The 16,919-nt window shown below is 44.6% G+C and overlaps 1 protein-coding gene across 1 annotated transcript in view; it reads right to left on the bottom strand.

Moving 5' to 3' along the window:
- Positions 1–16,919, bottom strand: part of CDK5RAP2 (CDK5 regulatory subunit associated protein 2) — a 75,929-nt gene that overhangs the window by 47,408 nt on the left and 11,602 nt on the right. The window contains exons 10-16 of the mRNA XM_087943843.1: positions 16,491–16,610; positions 16,095–16,187; positions 14,629–14,850; positions 5,967–6,137; positions 4,188–4,361; positions 2,481–2,578; positions 846–973 (exon numbers count right to left, since the gene is read on the bottom strand). Of these exons, the coding sequence (XP_087799969.1) occupies positions 846–973; positions 2,481–2,578; positions 4,188–4,361; positions 5,967–6,137; positions 14,629–14,850; positions 16,095–16,187; positions 16,491–16,610 (1,006 nt within the window). The remainder of the gene's footprint in view (positions 1–845; positions 974–2,480; positions 2,579–4,187; positions 4,362–5,966; positions 6,138–14,628; positions 14,851–16,094; positions 16,188–16,490; positions 16,611–16,919) is intronic.

The raw sequence follows: 16,919 nt of genomic DNA, 5'->3' as shown, positions 1-16,919 counted from the left end.
AAAGTACCAGCAAAGGAGGGGGAAAAAACTCCAGAGAAGTTCCTGAGACAGGAAGTCTAGTCCTGCCAAGAATGTAATTAGGGTTAATGGAGAGGCAGTTTCTGTAAGCAACACCAGAATGTTTCCTTCCTGCCTTCCTTACAGGATTAGACCAGTAATTTCTTCTAACAACCGGTTCTCCGAACTGCTTAGAATGTTAACAACTGGTTCTATTCTATTCTATTCTATTCTATTCTATTCTATTCTATTCTATTCTATTCTATTCTATTCTATTCTAATTCTATTCTATTCTATTAAATATGCATTTCCTTTACTGTAAGTTTCGGGTAAAATGCCTAACAAAAATATTGTCATAAAATATTTCTATGGTCTTTCAGAGTTGCCAACAGAAAGGGAGTGGGGAGCAATGCAGCAACTTGTAAACTGAAACTGCATTCCATAATTTTTTTCAAAGATAGTAACTAGGCGACCAAAGTTTCTGCTGCGCATAATTGGAGAACATGATTGATGACTCTTGGCTATGGATGTGTCCCATTGGAGGATATGAATTACGATACACCCAGGGGGTGGGGGCCAGGGTCAAGGTTGACAATGAAAGAGTCGGCTACACCCAGGCAATGCTAGCCCTTTTAACTCCCAATAAATCCTTTTGAAGTTTTGGAAGTTTGGCTCGAGATTCATGATTTAAATGGGGTTAAGTGCCGGAATCCTGACAAATATTTCTGGTTTTAAATCAATATGCTGCATTGTCATCTTTTCCAACCAACATTTGTATTTTTGTCCACCGTGAACTCATCTATTCTCTTTGGAGAGCCAGAGGTTATTTCGCCACCTGTTCTGCTCACCTTCCTTCCTGTTATCCCGGATTTGCTCTTCCAACGTTCTCCGCAAATTCCAGGTCTCCAAGATGCCTTCTTCGAGTTGCTTCCGCAGGGACAAGATGGTGTTTAGCTCCTCCTGAAGATTATTTATGCTAATTTAGAAAAAAGAAAAAAGAAAAAGAAGAGAGAAGAATTTTTAACCGAAGACCAAGGACACCAAACTCATGAAACATTTGGGGGAAATTGGAAATTGCGCTCTGGACCTCTGGCATCTTTTGTTCAGATATAAAAAGATCTCCTTCTGAATGAAGTCGCTTTTAAAGGATGGATGGATGGATGGATGGATGGATGGAGGGAGGGAGGGAGGAAGGAAGGAAGGGAAGGAAGGAAGGAAGGAAGGAAGGAAGGATGAAAAGGAAGAGAAGGAAGGAGGAGAAGAGGAGGAGGAGGGAGAGAAAAAAGGGGGGAGGGAGGGAGGGAGGAAGGAAAAATGGCAGATCCCAGAATTAAGCATTGCTTGGAAAACAAATCAATACATAAATGCCAAAAGGCTGCATGTTCATTTCCTTAATGAAGGGCATTACTTGATTAAAGGTGACACAACTGGGATTCAGTTCTTGGCAGGATGGATGTGGGGTGGGGGGAAGGGAGAAAGACTGGATCCAAAATTTACTCCATCACCTTGAGGCACAGGTGGGAGGAGAGATATTCCTCCACAAAGGAACAAGAACAGATCTATGAACTGCTGCCCATTAATCTGAGGACTACATTGGGGACCACTTTAGAATCTTCATTCAGTGTCCTCAACAACTTACTTCTGTCCTCCTCCACTTCCCCTCCTCCTCCTCTTCCTCCGCCTCCCCTTCTTTCTCATCCCAATCTCTCCTTCCTGCTCTCCTTCTCCTCCTTCTCTTCCCCCCTTCCCCTTCTCCTCCTTCTCCTCTTCCCTTTCCCCTTTTCCTCCTCCTCTTCTTCCTCTCCTCCTCTCCCCTTTGTCCTTCTCCTCCTCTCCTACATCTCCTCTCCCTTCTCCTCTTCCCCTTTTCCTCTTCCTCTTCCTTCTCTCCTCCTCCTCCTCACCCCTTTCTCCTCCTCCTCCTTTTCCTCCTCCACCTCCTCTTACCCTTCTCCTCCTCCCCTTCTCCTTTTCCTCCTCCTCTTCCTCCTCCTCTCTTCGTCCTCCTAGTTCTCCTTCATAATTTTAATTTATGTTATTTGTACATTCATGGATTCATTTCTTGTAACAAGGGTTGTTTCTGAACAGAGAAATAAACAGGAAAGTCCTCCCAGGAGAACCAGACCCAGTTCTTAAGAACCCCCCAAAAAAAATCTTTATGGGCCTGGCCCATCTAGTCCACCCCTTCTCACCCACATAAAGGCCAAATGAAGATATTTGGTCATCGCAATCCTTCCATTAAGGAATGTTAAGCAGACCTTTGGCACCAGAATCACCACGTAAGTTTGGGGAGGACGTCGTGCAAATGAAGTTAGCCAAGGGATTCCATCTCTTCTTCTAGCCGTTGTTTCCGCGGCTGGGCTTTGTGTAGGAGTTTGTGGGTTGAGAAACCCTGGGAAACGTTGCCGAGATGCCGCACACGTACACCCCAAAATGCTCCAAGACCATTTATCCACTCTGAGGCAAAGTAAGACGCTGCTCACCCATCGGAATCTTTCAGGGACTTGATCAAAGTCGAAAAAATGGTGTGCTCTTTTCGGAGAGTTTCGAGCATTTCCGCGTATTCGGACTCTTTGGCTCTCTGAAAAGAAAAAGTCGCTTGTTTATCTGAAGCAAAACGAGCGGTGCGGTGGGCTAGAAGTGGAGTTCTCGCCTCACAATCGGGAGGCTGTGAGTTCGATCCTGGCTAGAGGCAGATATTTCTCTCTCTGGGCACACACTGAGAATATAGCTGCTGAACAAAACTCCGCATTGGCAACAGGAAAGGCATCCAGCCAGTAAACACTCAGCTCCATTTAGTTGCCCAGACTCCACCTCACAAGGGATGACGGGGTCATTCAAAGGTGATGATGATCTTTAGTTCTTGTTTTGTGACAAGGAGGGAGGTTCTAACCTAGAGATGGGCCAACTGGACCGCTCTGGAGAATACTGATCAATTCCACAGTATGGTGTTTTTTTTTCTTCCTTCAAAGCACTAACTCAACAAATTGTGTTTCTGCAACAACCTTGACTGAAATAACCACCGTAAGGAGACACCGCTAGCAGATGGGTCAACCCATCCACCTTGCAAGGTGAATGGAGAAAGTTTAAGAAGATCAGAATTCTAGTCTAAAGAGAGATGTGCTATCATCCATTACGGTTTCTCAATAACAGAGTTGGGAGGGACCTTGGAGGTCTTCTAGTCCAACCCCCTGCTTAGGCAGGAAACCCTACACCACTCCAGACAAATGTTTATCCAATCTCTTCTTAAAAACTTCCAGTGTTGGAGCATTCACAATCTCTAGAAGCAGATTGTTCCACTGATTAATTGTTCTAACTGTCAGGAAATTCCTCCTTAGTTCTAGATTGCTTCTCTCCTTAGTTAGTTTCCACCCATGGCTTCTTGTCCTGCTCTCAGATGCTTTGGAGAAAAAGTTGACCCCCTCTCTTCAGCCCCTTTATTACCACTGCTATCATGTCAGCCCTAGTCCTTTTTTAGATATTACCACACTGCTATCTATCATCTGTCTACCCTATCTAGTCCTATTTTTTATCATCTATCTATAAAAGCAAAGACGCATCAAAAAATTCCAGAAGCAAAAGCCTACAAACTTGAATGTCATGTTCCTCTTGGCTTCTAGGGGCTCACTAAGAAAGGATTTTTTGAAATGACCATCAAGAGCATTAGTATTTCCTATATTATCATTATTATTAACACGCCCTGATGCTAAGAATTCTACTCCCCCTCCCCACCTGAAAAGAAATCTCTTCCAAATGCAAAACACAAGCAGAGGAGTTTCAGTTTCACAGCCACAAGCAGCTTTAGTACAGAACAGTTGAGCTAAGCCACGCCCATGCTCCTTGCTGTCTCCTTGCTCACACAGCAAATACTGCTTCCGTTTCTAAACAGCCCTCTACTCTTTCACATACTGACAGGGCAGTAGCCAGATGAATACCGATGGATGCTGGTAGACAGAGGCAGATTTCCCCCCCCCCTTATTTTCCTCCCCAAAAATTAAGCCTGACCACATAGTTTCATAGTGAAGCACGGGTATCGAGCTACTTGATTATATTCTATTTGCGACTAACTCTGAAATAGCCTCTAAATACAATGTGAGGCACATATTTCCCAGGAATATTTGTTTATTTATATAGATATAGATATAGATAAAATAATTGGGAGAAAATACAGTCAAACAGGGAAGGTCTACCTCTAATTCATGCATCATTTTGGTCACCAGCTGCTCGGATTGGGCTGCGCATTTTTCTTCCATCAAGGCTTCGTTCTGTCTCTCAAGACTCTCTTTATTTTTCTCCAGATTTTGAAACTTAGTGGACCATTCCTGCAGCCTCAAATCTTTTTCTCTAATGACCCCATCAAGAGTCTGTGTGGGAGGAAAAAGAAACCGAAACAAACAATGTGTTGTTTGTCGTGAGCAGGCAAGTTGCTAAAAAGAAAAACATTCACTTTGTCCCTCTGTTTTGAAAAAACCAAAATAATTGATGTCCAATCTTGGCCCATCTTCACAGTTCCAGCAAAGGAATCTTGTGAAATGCACCAGGGCTCGACCATTTCTTTAAAGGCCATGGGTCGTTCAAGAAAATCAGGAAGTCTGAGTTAACGAGAAAGGAAAATCAAAATGACAGAGTTGGGAGGGACCTTAGAGGTCTTCTAGTCCAACCCCCTGCTCAATCTGGAGACTCTATGCCATTCCAGACAAACGGCTGTCCAGTCTCTTCCTAAAAACCTCCAGTCATAACTTCTGTTCTACAAAGATGACACCCAGCTGGCAGGAATAACCAACAGCCCAAAAGACAAACTCAGAATCCAAAAATCTTGAGAGACTTGAACAATGGGCCCGATTCAACAACATGAAATTGAATGTGGAGAAAAAACAAACAAACCGAGGTTTTTACACCTACACAGGAAAAACCAAAGGTACAAGGACAGAGAAGGTGAAACCTGGCTTGAAAACGGTAACTGTGAGATCACTGAAACATGAGCCAGCAGCCAAAAAAAGCCAACAGAATCCTTGGCTGTATAAACAGAGGCATAGAATCAAAATCTCATGAATAGAAAAGAATTAGAATAGAATTCTTTATGGGCCAAGTGGTGATCGGACACACAAGGAATTTGTTTTGGTGCAAATGAAGTATTAATGCCACTTTAAAAAAAAACCTTAGTAAGGCCACACCTGGAATACTGCGTCCAGTTTTGGTCACAAAACATTACCAAAAAAAAAAAAAAGAGGTGGAGGCTTTGGAAAAAGTTCAGAGAAGAGCAAGTAAGATGATTACTTGATGGAGACAAAAACATATGAAGAACAGCTGCAGGTTTTGGGTTTGACTAGTCTAAAGAAAAGAAGAATTAGGGGCAACAGGATAGCAGCATTCTAGTATTCGAGGGGCTGCCCCAAAGAAAAAGGGTTCCACTTATTTTCCAAAGCACCAAAAGGCAAGGACAAAAAAAACGATGGATGGAAACTAATCAAAGAGAGAAACAATTTGGAATTAAGGAGAAACTTTCTAACAGTGAGGACAATCAACCAGTGGAACAGCTGGCCCCCAGAAGGTGTGAATGCTTCATCACTGGAGGTCTTTAAGAGACTAGACAATCACCTGTCTGAAATGGTATAGGATCTTCTGCTTGACTGGACTAGAAGACCTCCAAGGTCCCTTTCCTGCTCTATTCTGATTGAAGTTGACGCCTGATTAATTGTTCTCCTTAGGTTGCTTCTCTCCTTGATTAGTTTCCGTCCATTGCTTCTTGTCTTGCCTTCTGGTGCTTTGGAAAATAAGTTGTCCCCCCTTCTTTCTTTGGGGCAGCCCCATAACTATTGGAAGATAGCTATGTTCTATCAGCCCTGGTCCTTCTTTTCATTGAATTAGACCCATCCCATTCCTGGTGCGGTTCTTCACAAGCCATCAAACGATGACACTGCCCTCTTTAACAACACCAGAACTTTCCCTTCAGCAGATGTTCTCCTCACCTGGAGCAGTTCATCCTTCTGAGCCACGCCGTCCGTCAGGCGTGCGATGACCAACTTCTGGTCCTGCAACCTTTGATCCCCGTCACTCAAGAGGACCTCGTAATGCAGCTCGATCGCCTTTTCCTTCTCAGCCAACTCGTTTTGAGTTTTTTCCAACTGGTTCCGAAGGTCCTGGATGGGGAAGAGAAGACAAGAAAGCACAAGGGTGGCGGGATTAATTGGGAAGAGATCTGGAGACCGTTCTGACCGAGGCTTCCCAAAAGCTTGAAGCTGACTCCTCGTCCCGATAAAAACCCCTTTTATTTAGGTTCAAGGGAATTCCTCTCCAGCAAAGTCCCGGCCAACAAGTCTTTCAAGAGAGCTCACAACTACAGACTTTTATCAGGCTGGGAGAGTTGCCAGGTAAGGTATGAAGCCAATTCTGAGACACGTAATTGACTGTCACTGGTTTTCCCGCACCCCTCTGGGTGTATCATAATTCATATTCTCCAACGAAACACATTCATAGCCAAGAGTCATCAATCACATTCTCCAATTAGAGATTTGTGCAGCAGAAACTCTGGTAGCTTAGTTATAATCCTTGCAAGATAAGAATGGAATGCACTTCCGGTTACAAACTGCTGTGCTGCTCTTTCAAATTTTTCTCCCCCCGCCCCTTCTATTCATGTCAACTCTAAAACAGGCATAGAAATGTTTTTTTGAGTTGACACTACCTGTATTTAAAACGTAACGCTCCCTTTCTTTTTAAATTTGAGAATGGGACAAATTTGCTCCAACAATTTCCCAGCGTAGGCAATTAAAAGATCTTCAGGTTAAGACGAAACAAGTCACAAAAGAAATTACTATTGTTTGGGTAGGCTGGGGAAGTCTTGAATTCAGGAACTGGACGGCAGCTAACACTGTTTTTTTAATATACATTCTGCATGTTCAAACCTTCATTTCCCTGTTTGGTTTGTAAATATTCTGTTTTGAAGCCGCCTGATCTCATTTGGAAATCTGTATTAGCTTTTGGCTGTCTGGGGATTTCATAATAGGTGTGAAATCTGGTAAAGAGCCCTGAAATGTAACAAGCGCAGTAGGAAAAAATAAAATTTAAAAAAATCATATTCCACGTGTCGCTGAGATGTTGCCCTAGAGAATTGCAGTTCTGGGTCAAATCGCAGAATTTCTCCCCGGACTGAATATATTTCTGCACATTAAGACAGGCCAACAACAGGGGAGGTGCTTTTTTTAGATAAACACCCAGCCAGATGCTCAGAAGTTATTCCAGCTTTAAAAAAAAAACAGATAAGATTTTAACACCACCCTGAAAAAGAGATGGAAAAAGAACTCAGCAGAGAAACAGAATTTATAAAGTTATCCTGTAGCAACCAAATGCATCTGTAATAAAACCCATTCATTAAAAAAACTGACTCAACACTGTTCTTTTAAGCAAGTATTGAAGGTGGGGACCGCGCTGTGCAGGCAATACTTGACGGTTGGGACACGGCAGCCGTCATAAATATGAAGCATCTGCATTTTGATCACATGACCATGGGGTATTCTGACCTGGGCTTCCCAAGATCACGAAGCCGACTCCTCGTCCCAATAAAAGCCCTTTTATTTAGGTTAAAGGGAATTTCTCTCCAGCAAAGTCCCGGCAAACGGTCTTTCAAGAGATTTCACAGCTACAGACTTGGAGAACTGCCAGGCCGATATCTTCCAAATGCCACTCTGTAGCAGACAATAGTTGGCAAGGAGTCAGGAACAGATCTTCACCCTCATGAATTGAACTAATGGTCTCCTGCAAACCCCACTCCCCTTTCGCTCCTCTTTATTCCCTATGGGAGGGGCCATTCACCGTCCACCTGTGGCTTTACTCCTGAGTCAATCCTTGTTCCTTAGCTGTTCCCTTCTCCTGGCAGCTCTGTGCATGCGCACACTGATAACAGGCTCCAGCTGTTCATCTGCCCCACTAATCTCCAACTCCTTCCCCAGGACTGGAGATCAACCTTCCCCAACCTCCTCACTGTTTGAGTCTGCCACCACTAGCGGGCCACAACATGGGGATGCTGTAAAGGTCATAACTGAGAAAAACGGCCACAAATCACTTTGTTCAGTGCTGTTGTAACTTCAGCCACTAAGCAGAAAAAGTTGAATGTCGAAGACTTCCTGTATATATATCTGTTGAATCAAGTCTACTCTCAACTAAGAAAGCTTATAAATTAGTTTGGGCCAGTCCCAATTCTTAGCTTGCCCCTTTAAAGTTTCAACGGAGGGGAAAAATAATGAGGTTATATATTCTGCCTGTAACTCCTGGAGTAAATAAAGGTTTTGATAGAAACTGTAAATAAATCAAGCCGAACAAAACCTCTCATCAGCCTGCTCAGGTGGCCAAAGATATTGAACACAAAAAAAACATCCCATATTACTCCGAGAAGGGAATTTGTGTTGCTGCTACCCACAATTAAACCGCAGGTGGCATTAATATCCCAAGAGCGCCTTGCTCACAGAAGCCGCCTCGCTGCACCTAACCAAGGATGGAGCCCGCCATCCTTTAGCGTTATTCTATTTTAGAGATCATTTAATTTCCCAGCCTGTAACTTTTAGCTTCTTCATTCCTTCCCTCTTCCGAATTAGATGTAAAGAAGCCCCCTCAAAAATAAAATAAAATAAAATAAAATAAAATGGGGAACGGTTCACTGTGTGAGTTTTATGGACTGATAACCCAATGGAGCAGCTGCCTCTCGCCTGCCGTTAAGTAAGATGGGAAGGCGGCGCAGCTCACTCACAAAAAGCTTTGCGCGGTAGCCTTCAAAAGAGACCGCTGTTAAGAAAACACTGGGGCATGCTTTCGCTCCCGCTTGCCTGACGGATGAGCAAAGATTGCACACACCCAAGGCCCTGGTGCAATGTATTTAATAACATCAGGAACCGTGTGTGTGTGTGTGTGTGTGTGTGTGTGTGTGTCTTTGTGTGTTTTGCATTAGAAAACAACCCGATTGAGGCTGTAAGCCGTAAAACTCAAGTGGTAATGGATCCCACTTGATGTTATGAAAGGCTTTTAATTATGTAGGATCCAAAAACATATTGACAGATTTGAACAATGGGCCCTATCCAACAAAATGAATTTCAATGTGGAGAAAAGCAAAGTTTTTTAGGCAGGAAAAATCAAAGATATAAGTACAATTAGGTGAGACCTGGCTGAAAAACAGTAATTGTGAGTCCTAGTGGACGATCCCTTGAACATGATCCAGCCGTGTGCGGCTGCAGCCAAAAAAAGCTAACACAATCCTAGGTTGTGTAAACAGAGGCATAGAATCAAAATCAGGTGAAGTATTAGTACCGCTTTATAAATCTTTAGTAAGGCCACACCTAGAATACTGCAACCAATTTTGGTCACCGTACTACTAAAAATGTTGAGGCTTTGGAAAAAAGTTCAGAGAAGAGCAACTAAGAGGATAAAAAGCCTGGAGACTAAAACATATGACGAACAATTGCAGGATTTGGGTTTGGCTAGTCTAAAGAAAAGAATTGTGGGCGGGGGGAGAGCATGATAGGAGTCTTCCAGTATTTGAGGGGCTGCCACAAAGAAGAGGAGGTCAAATTATTCTCCAATGTACCAGAGGGTAGGACAAGAAACAATGGTTGGAAACTCATCAAAGAGAGAAGCAACCTGGAATTTAGGAGAAACTTCCAAACTAACTCTCTCTCTCTCTCTCTCTCTCTCTCTCTCTCACTCACTCACTCTCTCTCTCTCTCTCACACACACACACACACCTTCTCATCTCTCTCTCTCTCATCTCTCCCTCACTTATCTCTCTTTCATCTCTCCCTCTTTCTCATCTCTCTCTCATCTCTCTTATATCTATCTATCTATCTATCTATCTATCTATCTATCTATCTGTCCGTCTGTCTGTCTGTCTGTCTGTCTGTCTGTCATCTACCTAGCTATCATCTAATCTATCTATCTATCTATCTATCTATCTATCATCTATCTGTCTGTTTGTCTGTCTGTCTATATATCTATCTATCTATCTATCTGTCTATCTGTCTACCTGTCTGTCTGTCTACCTGTCTGTCTGTCTGTCTATCATCTACCTACCTATCATCTATCTATCATCTATCTATCTATCTATCTATCTATCTATCTATCTATCTATCTATCTATCTATCTATCTATCTATCTATCTATCTATCTATCTATCTATCTATCTATCTATCTATCCATCCATCCATCCATCCATCCATCCATCCATCCATCCATCCATCTAGCTATCTATCTCTAGCTATCCTCTATCTATTTACATTGGAACCAAATCGGGAGGAAGAAAATGCATTGGGTGTCAGGTTTCCAAGTGCCGGGATCAAGTTCCAGCTGAAACAAGAGAAGCTTTGAGCTCATGAGAATAGAGCTGGAAGGGACTTTGGAGGTCTTGTAGTCCAACCCCCCCGCCCCCCACCCAAGCAGGAGACCCTATACCATTTCAGATAGGTGGCTTGATAGATGGAAACTCATCAAGGAGAGAAGCAACCTGGAATTAAGGAGAAACTCCCTGACAGTGGGAACAATTAACCGGTGGAACAGCTTGCCACCAGAAGTCGTGGGCGCTTCATCCCTGGAGGTTTTTAAGAAGAGACTGGACAATCACTTGTCTGAAACGATATAGGTTCTGCTGCCTGAGCTCATTCTATTCTACTTTAAACCAGCAAGCTTGGAGCACTTCTGAACCGTGATCGACAATGGGAAATTTATCACTTACATCAGTAATAATCAGGACTTCATTTCTATTTCATTCTAGAAAGCAAAGTTTGTCCACTTCCAGTTAAGTCAGGGAGATAAATAACGCAGCAAAGAGAGTGGTAGAATAGGATCAGAATCTGGAATCTGGACCCAGGATTTTGGAGAAGATCGGGGTTCGAGCCCACGAAGGACTTAAGCCAGGATATATAATTCTTGGTCAAACCAGCCTGTCCCCCATTCAGACCTAAATGGACAGAGCAGCGAAGACTGTATTCAGAAAACAGAAGTATTTTTGCATCGACGGGCAATCGGCAGGCTTCCATCCTTATTCATATATCCTGGATATAATTAAATTTCTGTACACAGACAAACACAGATGTGCACCCGGCTATAAATCCATGGAGCTCATCTGCCACTGGTACCTTTTCATCCCTAGTGGGTGAATTACACAGCTGTCCTATCCAGCTCAAAATATCCAAAATATCAATATTAGAGAATTTACGTCGCTCAGGGTCGAGCGGTGGAGTCCTCGGTGCTCTCTCTGAGCTGGGGTTGTTTGCCCAAGCGAAATCCGAAAACGCTGGGGAATTCTTGGGAGCTCGGCACACAGGCACCATCAGCCATCAATGGGCACACAGAGATCAACCACGTTTACAAAGCATTACAAAGAGACAATAAAGAGGCTAAGAAGGAAACAAACAGAACGTATCCTCTTCGGCAAGCGACACCCGGATAAGAAAGGATTAACATCAGACAAACAATCAAGCAGAAAACGATACCTTAGTAAAGGAATTACCAAGGACCCATGCACCCATACTGACAGGGCAAGCTACTGTACATGGAGGGAGGAAATCCCACACTCACTAGCACTGATGACGTTACCTAATCAGATAATGAAATGTCTGCAAGCAAACAACCCCACAGTTCTCCTTCTACCACCCATGATGTTTTCTAGTTTGGTAATGAAATTTCTGCAAGAAAATAACAAAGATCAGAGAGCAGCAATAACCCCATGCTATTCCTCCTCCTTTACTCCTCTTCCTCCTCCCTCTTCCTCTTTCCCTCCTTCCCCTCCAATTCCTTTTTCTTCTTTTCTGTCCTCCTCCTCCTTCCTCTTAATCTGCTTCCTCTCCTCCTCCTTCTCTTCCTCCTCCTCCCTCTTCCTCTCCTTCCCCTCTTCCTCCTTTTTCTTCTTTGTCCTCCTCCTCCTCCTCGTCTTCCTCCTCCCAAGCCCCACTCTCTTCTACCACCAATAATGTTGCCTAATTAGGTAATGAAATTTCTGCAAGAAAATAACAAAGCTCAGAGAACACCAAGAACCCCACACTCCTCCTCCTTTCCTCCTCCTCCTCTCTTTCTCTCCTTCCCCTCCTCTTCCTCTTTTGTCTTCTTTTCTGTCCTCCTCCTACTCCTTCCTCTTAGTCTCCTTCCTCTCCTCTTCCTCCTTTTTCTATTCTCCTCCTCTTCCTCCCAAACCCCACTCTTCCTCTTCCTTTCGTTTCTGTCCTCTTCCTTCCTCTTAGTCTCCTCCTTTCCTCTTCCTCCTTTTTCTATTCTCCTCCTCTTCTTCCCTCCTCCCTCTCCTCTCCTCCTTCCCCTCTTCCTTTCTTTTGTCCTCTTCCTTCCTCTTCCTCTCCTTCCTCTCCTCTTCCTTTTTCTATCCTCTTCTTCCTCCTCCTTCCTCTCCTCTTCCTCTCCTTCCTCTCCTTCCCCTCTTCCTTTCGTTTCTGTCCTCTTCCTTCCTCTTAGTCTCCTTCCTCTCCTCTTCCTCCTTTTTCTATCCTCCTCTTCCTCCTCCATCTTCTTCCTCTCCTTCCCCTCGTCCTCCTCCTCCTCCTCCTTCTTTGTCCTCCTCCTCTTCCTCCCGAACCCCACTCTCTTCTACCACCAATGATGTTACCTAATTAGGTAATGCACTGTCTGTAAGCAAAGAACCATATTCGAAGAGCATCAAGGACTCCAGATATCCAAAACTGCTTGGTTGGGCATATTCCATCCTTGCATATGCACCAAGATTGCAATTCCCATCATCCCCAATTCAGTCCTGACACACTGGAGGAGGGGGAACGATGGAAGGAGAGGCTCCCCTCTCCCCCATTTGCAAACCAAGATGGGTTGCTGCACATCGGAACATCACCGCAGACGTGAAATGAGTAACATGGTTATTAAGTGAATTGGGTTTCCCAACCGCTTGTCGGAAGGTCGCAAAAGAAGAATCACGTAAACTCGGGGACCCTGCAACCGTCATAAATGTGAGTCAGTTGTCAAGCAATGACCACGGGGATGCCGCAACGGCCATAAGTGTGAAAACCGGCCATGAGTCCCTTTTTTTCAGTGCCGTTGTAACTTTGAACTTTGAACGGTCACGAAGAGAACGACATTGTCTTGGTAAAAGAATCATTTCAGGTGCCCAAAATCCCTGTCGCCCGTATTTGCAGGAAAGGTTTTTGCTGGCTCACCCAAGCAGAAGGGGGGGGGAACAAAACAAAAACCAGAGAAACAGTGGGGAACAACACCGCATTGGTAATTCAGGCATATAAAAAGTAGATCACACAAAAAGAAGGTGAAAATGTTGTGGCCATTTGTGGAGAGAGACAGCCCTCTGCTGGCTTGAAGCAAGATGACAGCCGCAAATCTACAATTTGGGTTCCTGTATGCTACCGGTAGTAAAAAAAAAAAAAAGCCTCCGACGATCAGCTAAGAGGAGAAAGAAGATGTCACGCCCCTGTTGGAGTCTGATTCTGAGAGGGAGGTTGAGCAGCTGACAGGAGTGGGAGTGTGGCTCCGGTGGCTGTGGAGAAAATTGGGGAAGGGCACAGTCCGGCTGGGCATTCAGAGGAAGACCCAGGCTAATCCCCTCTTCATCCTAGGGCACGCAGGGAGGAACGGAGAAGGGAGCAACGTGGCTTACGGGAGAGAAAAGGGCCCTGATCCCTTTCATTGGTTTCAGCTGGGAGAACAGGAATATAAGTGGGCTATTTGCACACGGCTCCTTGCTGGAAGCAAAGCGTGCATTATTTTGGTCGAGGCTTATCTGGGTTTTGGCGTCCTCCCAACTGCGGGTGGTGCGTTATCCTTTGAAAGTTTGCAATTTATCATCCTGGCCTGCCGTGTTAATTCCTTCAGTGTGGTTTGTGTTGGTTTTTTTTAATTATTTCTAATTATCTTTACTTTGGGTTCGGACTGCATTTCTGCCCTTCGTAGATTGTTCTTTGAAGAGTTTGTTACCCAGCCGAGGATAATTGGACATTGGGGCCCAAGTTGGAGGCATTAAAGGGAATTTATTCTACTTTGGTGACTTTGTTATTTTTGTGTCACGCCCTGGGTCATCCCAGAAGAGAAAAGCGCAGGATCGGCCCTCCCACCTTCCCCTGCGCTTTTCTCTCCTTTATCCTCTCAGCTGACTGGCAGTACAGGCCTCAGCTGGTGTGAGGAAAGCTGCGCACACATGTTAGGTGCATGTGCGCGTTTGCGATCACTGCACCGGCAGGATCCCACTGCTGGTTCCGGGATTTTCCTAAATCACACTTAACGTAGGAATAACTAACCCTGTGGAAAATGAGCAGGCTGAAGGCGGAGTTAAACGCGCCATCAATTCGGAATCATTGCGTAGCCACAAGAGACCCAAGTTTCCGCGCGATTGCTGCCCCTTAGCTGAGCTAAGAGCCAGTTCAGGCAGGTCACCAGCATGGACAGAGGTCTGTATTTGAGCCCACGCGACGCGTGAAGCTCAGCTGAAGCATGCGCATAGAACCGGTAGGAAAAAAATTGGAAACCCACCGCCGCCGCCCAGGCCAGGTCCTCTTTTATGACAACACCCAGAAACTTAAAACTGGCCACTTGCTCCCCTCGGTCTCCGTTGATAAGCCAGGGCTGGGTGTCTAGTCTATTCCTTCTATATTCAAAAAAAAGGGGGGGCAAGAAAAGCGGCACACTCACGTGGATGGTTTTGTCGCTCTGGTTTTTCTGCCACCGAGCTTCTTCCAAGTCTCTCCCCAGCTTCTCCTTCTCCAGAAGCAGCTCGCTCAGCTCCTGTTCGGTCCTCTTCAGCCTCCGCTGGAGCTTCCGGTTCTCGGTGTCCTTGGTCAGGTTTTGCGAGCGCAGGTCTGCCAGCAGGGTCTCCTTCTCCATCAGTAGCTCCTGAGAACCTTCGGCACTTTCCTAGGAGAAGCAAATCAAATGGGTTGTTACAACAGCCTTTCCCACAGGTCTTAAAAGGGTGGTGGGTTGTTGTTGTTGTTTTTAACACGCGCATGACTAAACGTGGTGCCTTGGGATGGCGACCTTCTCTTGCATTTGAAGTGGTTTAGGCCTCTCGTAGGGCGGTCCCACTCCATGAAGGACTTGGTGGTCTCTGAGCTTGGTTGCTTTCTTGCCGACGTCTCATGACCCAACTAGGTAATATCATCTGTCCTAGAAGGGAGTGGGCTTTGTTCTCTGTTTATATACAGCACCTTCTAGAACAGTGTCTTATCTAGCTGGATCATGAAAGGTCTGCTGAAAAACAACTAAATTCACCAAGAATCCCATAATCTTCCTCCTCCTCTTCTCCAGAAACCACACTCTCTTCTAACACTGACGATGTTACCCAGTTGGGTCATCAAAAGTCTGTAGAAAACAAACCAAGCTAAGAGTCACCAAGGACCCCACAATACTCCTCCTCTTCCTTTCTCCCCATCCTCCTCCTTCTCTTCCCTCCCAGTCCACAAACTCCACTCCTTGTCACATAGTCGGGTCATGAAACGTCTGCAAGAAAACAACCCAACTCACAGAGCACTAAAGACCAGATAGTCATTGTTCTCCCTCCCTCCCTCTCTCCTCCTCCTTTTCCTCCATTCCACAAACCACACTCCCTTCTAACACTGATGATGTTACCTAGTTGGGCCATGAAACGTCTGCAAGAAAACTGTTGAGATAATGTTGGTTTTTACTTTCAGAAACGTTAAGCAAAGTTCAAACAAGCCGTCCAAAGTCATTCATAGGTAACATCAGTCAGTTTTCAGTCCAGGGATAATCCAATAACAAAGTCCAGTGTCAAAAACAGTTCAGTATCAGACTTACATCAAATCCAAAAAATATCAGTCAATTAGGAAGAACGGCAAAACTCTCCAACAGAAGGAAACAGACTGAGACACACTCTCTTCTGAGACTAAGACTAAGACAACCCAGGTTTCTGGCTCCATCTTATGGCCGTTTGAGAAGCCACACCCGATTACACTTTTATGATTCTCTTAAAGAGACAGTATTAAAATGTCTATCCTGGTTTATATATTGTCCAACCCAAATAGCTGTTAGGTGACTTATATTCCTAACAAAAACAACCCCACTCAGAGAGCACCAAGGACCGCCCACAGTTGCACCCTGAGCTGCAAATACTACTATCTCCTCCATCTCCTTTGCCCAACCTTGAATTTCTGTGTCTGAGCTTGGGAACCGATCTCTCCAGACTTGGCCAACAATGCTTTCAGGCTTTCTATTTCAGAAGCAAGTTCTCCATTCTGAAACAAAATGAAAGAAGACATATATATACATATACAGTACATACACACACACACACACACACAGAGAGAGAGAGAGAGAGAGAGAGAGAGAGAGAGAGAGAGAGAGAGAGAGAGAGAGAGAGAGAGAGATGGAAACCAGCAATGACCACAGAGAGTAGAGGATGCCTCCCTTCATAGAAAAGGGGACTTTGAATCTGATACAGGCAAGGATGCATTTATATTTTGATATATTCTTCAGCCTCAAGATTTTGTTCGGTTTTTTCAGATGTTCCTGGCAGGACGGACAAAAATCTCACCTACCTCATTTTCCTTGGTTTTTAAAACAAGGGTTAAACCCTGGATGGTTTTGTCACGTTTCAGTGCGTTTTCCTTTTCAGCAGAAAGCTCCGTTTCCCGGTCACGAAGGTTCTCCTGGAGACCCTAAAAGTGTTGTTGTTTTTTAATGTAAATCCAGATTCAATTCGATTTTAACACACCTACGTTGTATTGTGGTGGTAAAGGTTCCCCTCGCACATCCGCGCTAGTCTTTTCCGGCTCTAGAAGGGAAATGCTCATCTCCGTTTCAAAGCCGAAGAAGAGCCAGCACTGTCCGAAGACGTCTCCGTGGTCACATGTCCGGCATGACTGAACGCCAAAGAAGGCGCACAGAATGCTGTTCCTTTCCCACCAAAGGGGTCCCTATTTTCCTACTTGCATTTTTTACATGCTTTTGAACTGCTAGGTTGGCAG

This window comes from Notechis scutatus, chromosome 15 (assembly GCF_049901735.1).
Source record: "Notechis scutatus isolate UNSWTSFEM ecotype Mainland chromosome 15, rNotScu1.2, whole genome shotgun sequence".
Lineage (NCBI taxonomy): Eukaryota > Metazoa > Chordata > Lepidosauria > Squamata > Elapidae > Notechis > Notechis scutatus.
The sequence above is the reverse complement of the archived record's forward strand: the minus strand, read 5'-3'. Positions and strand labels throughout refer to the sequence as shown.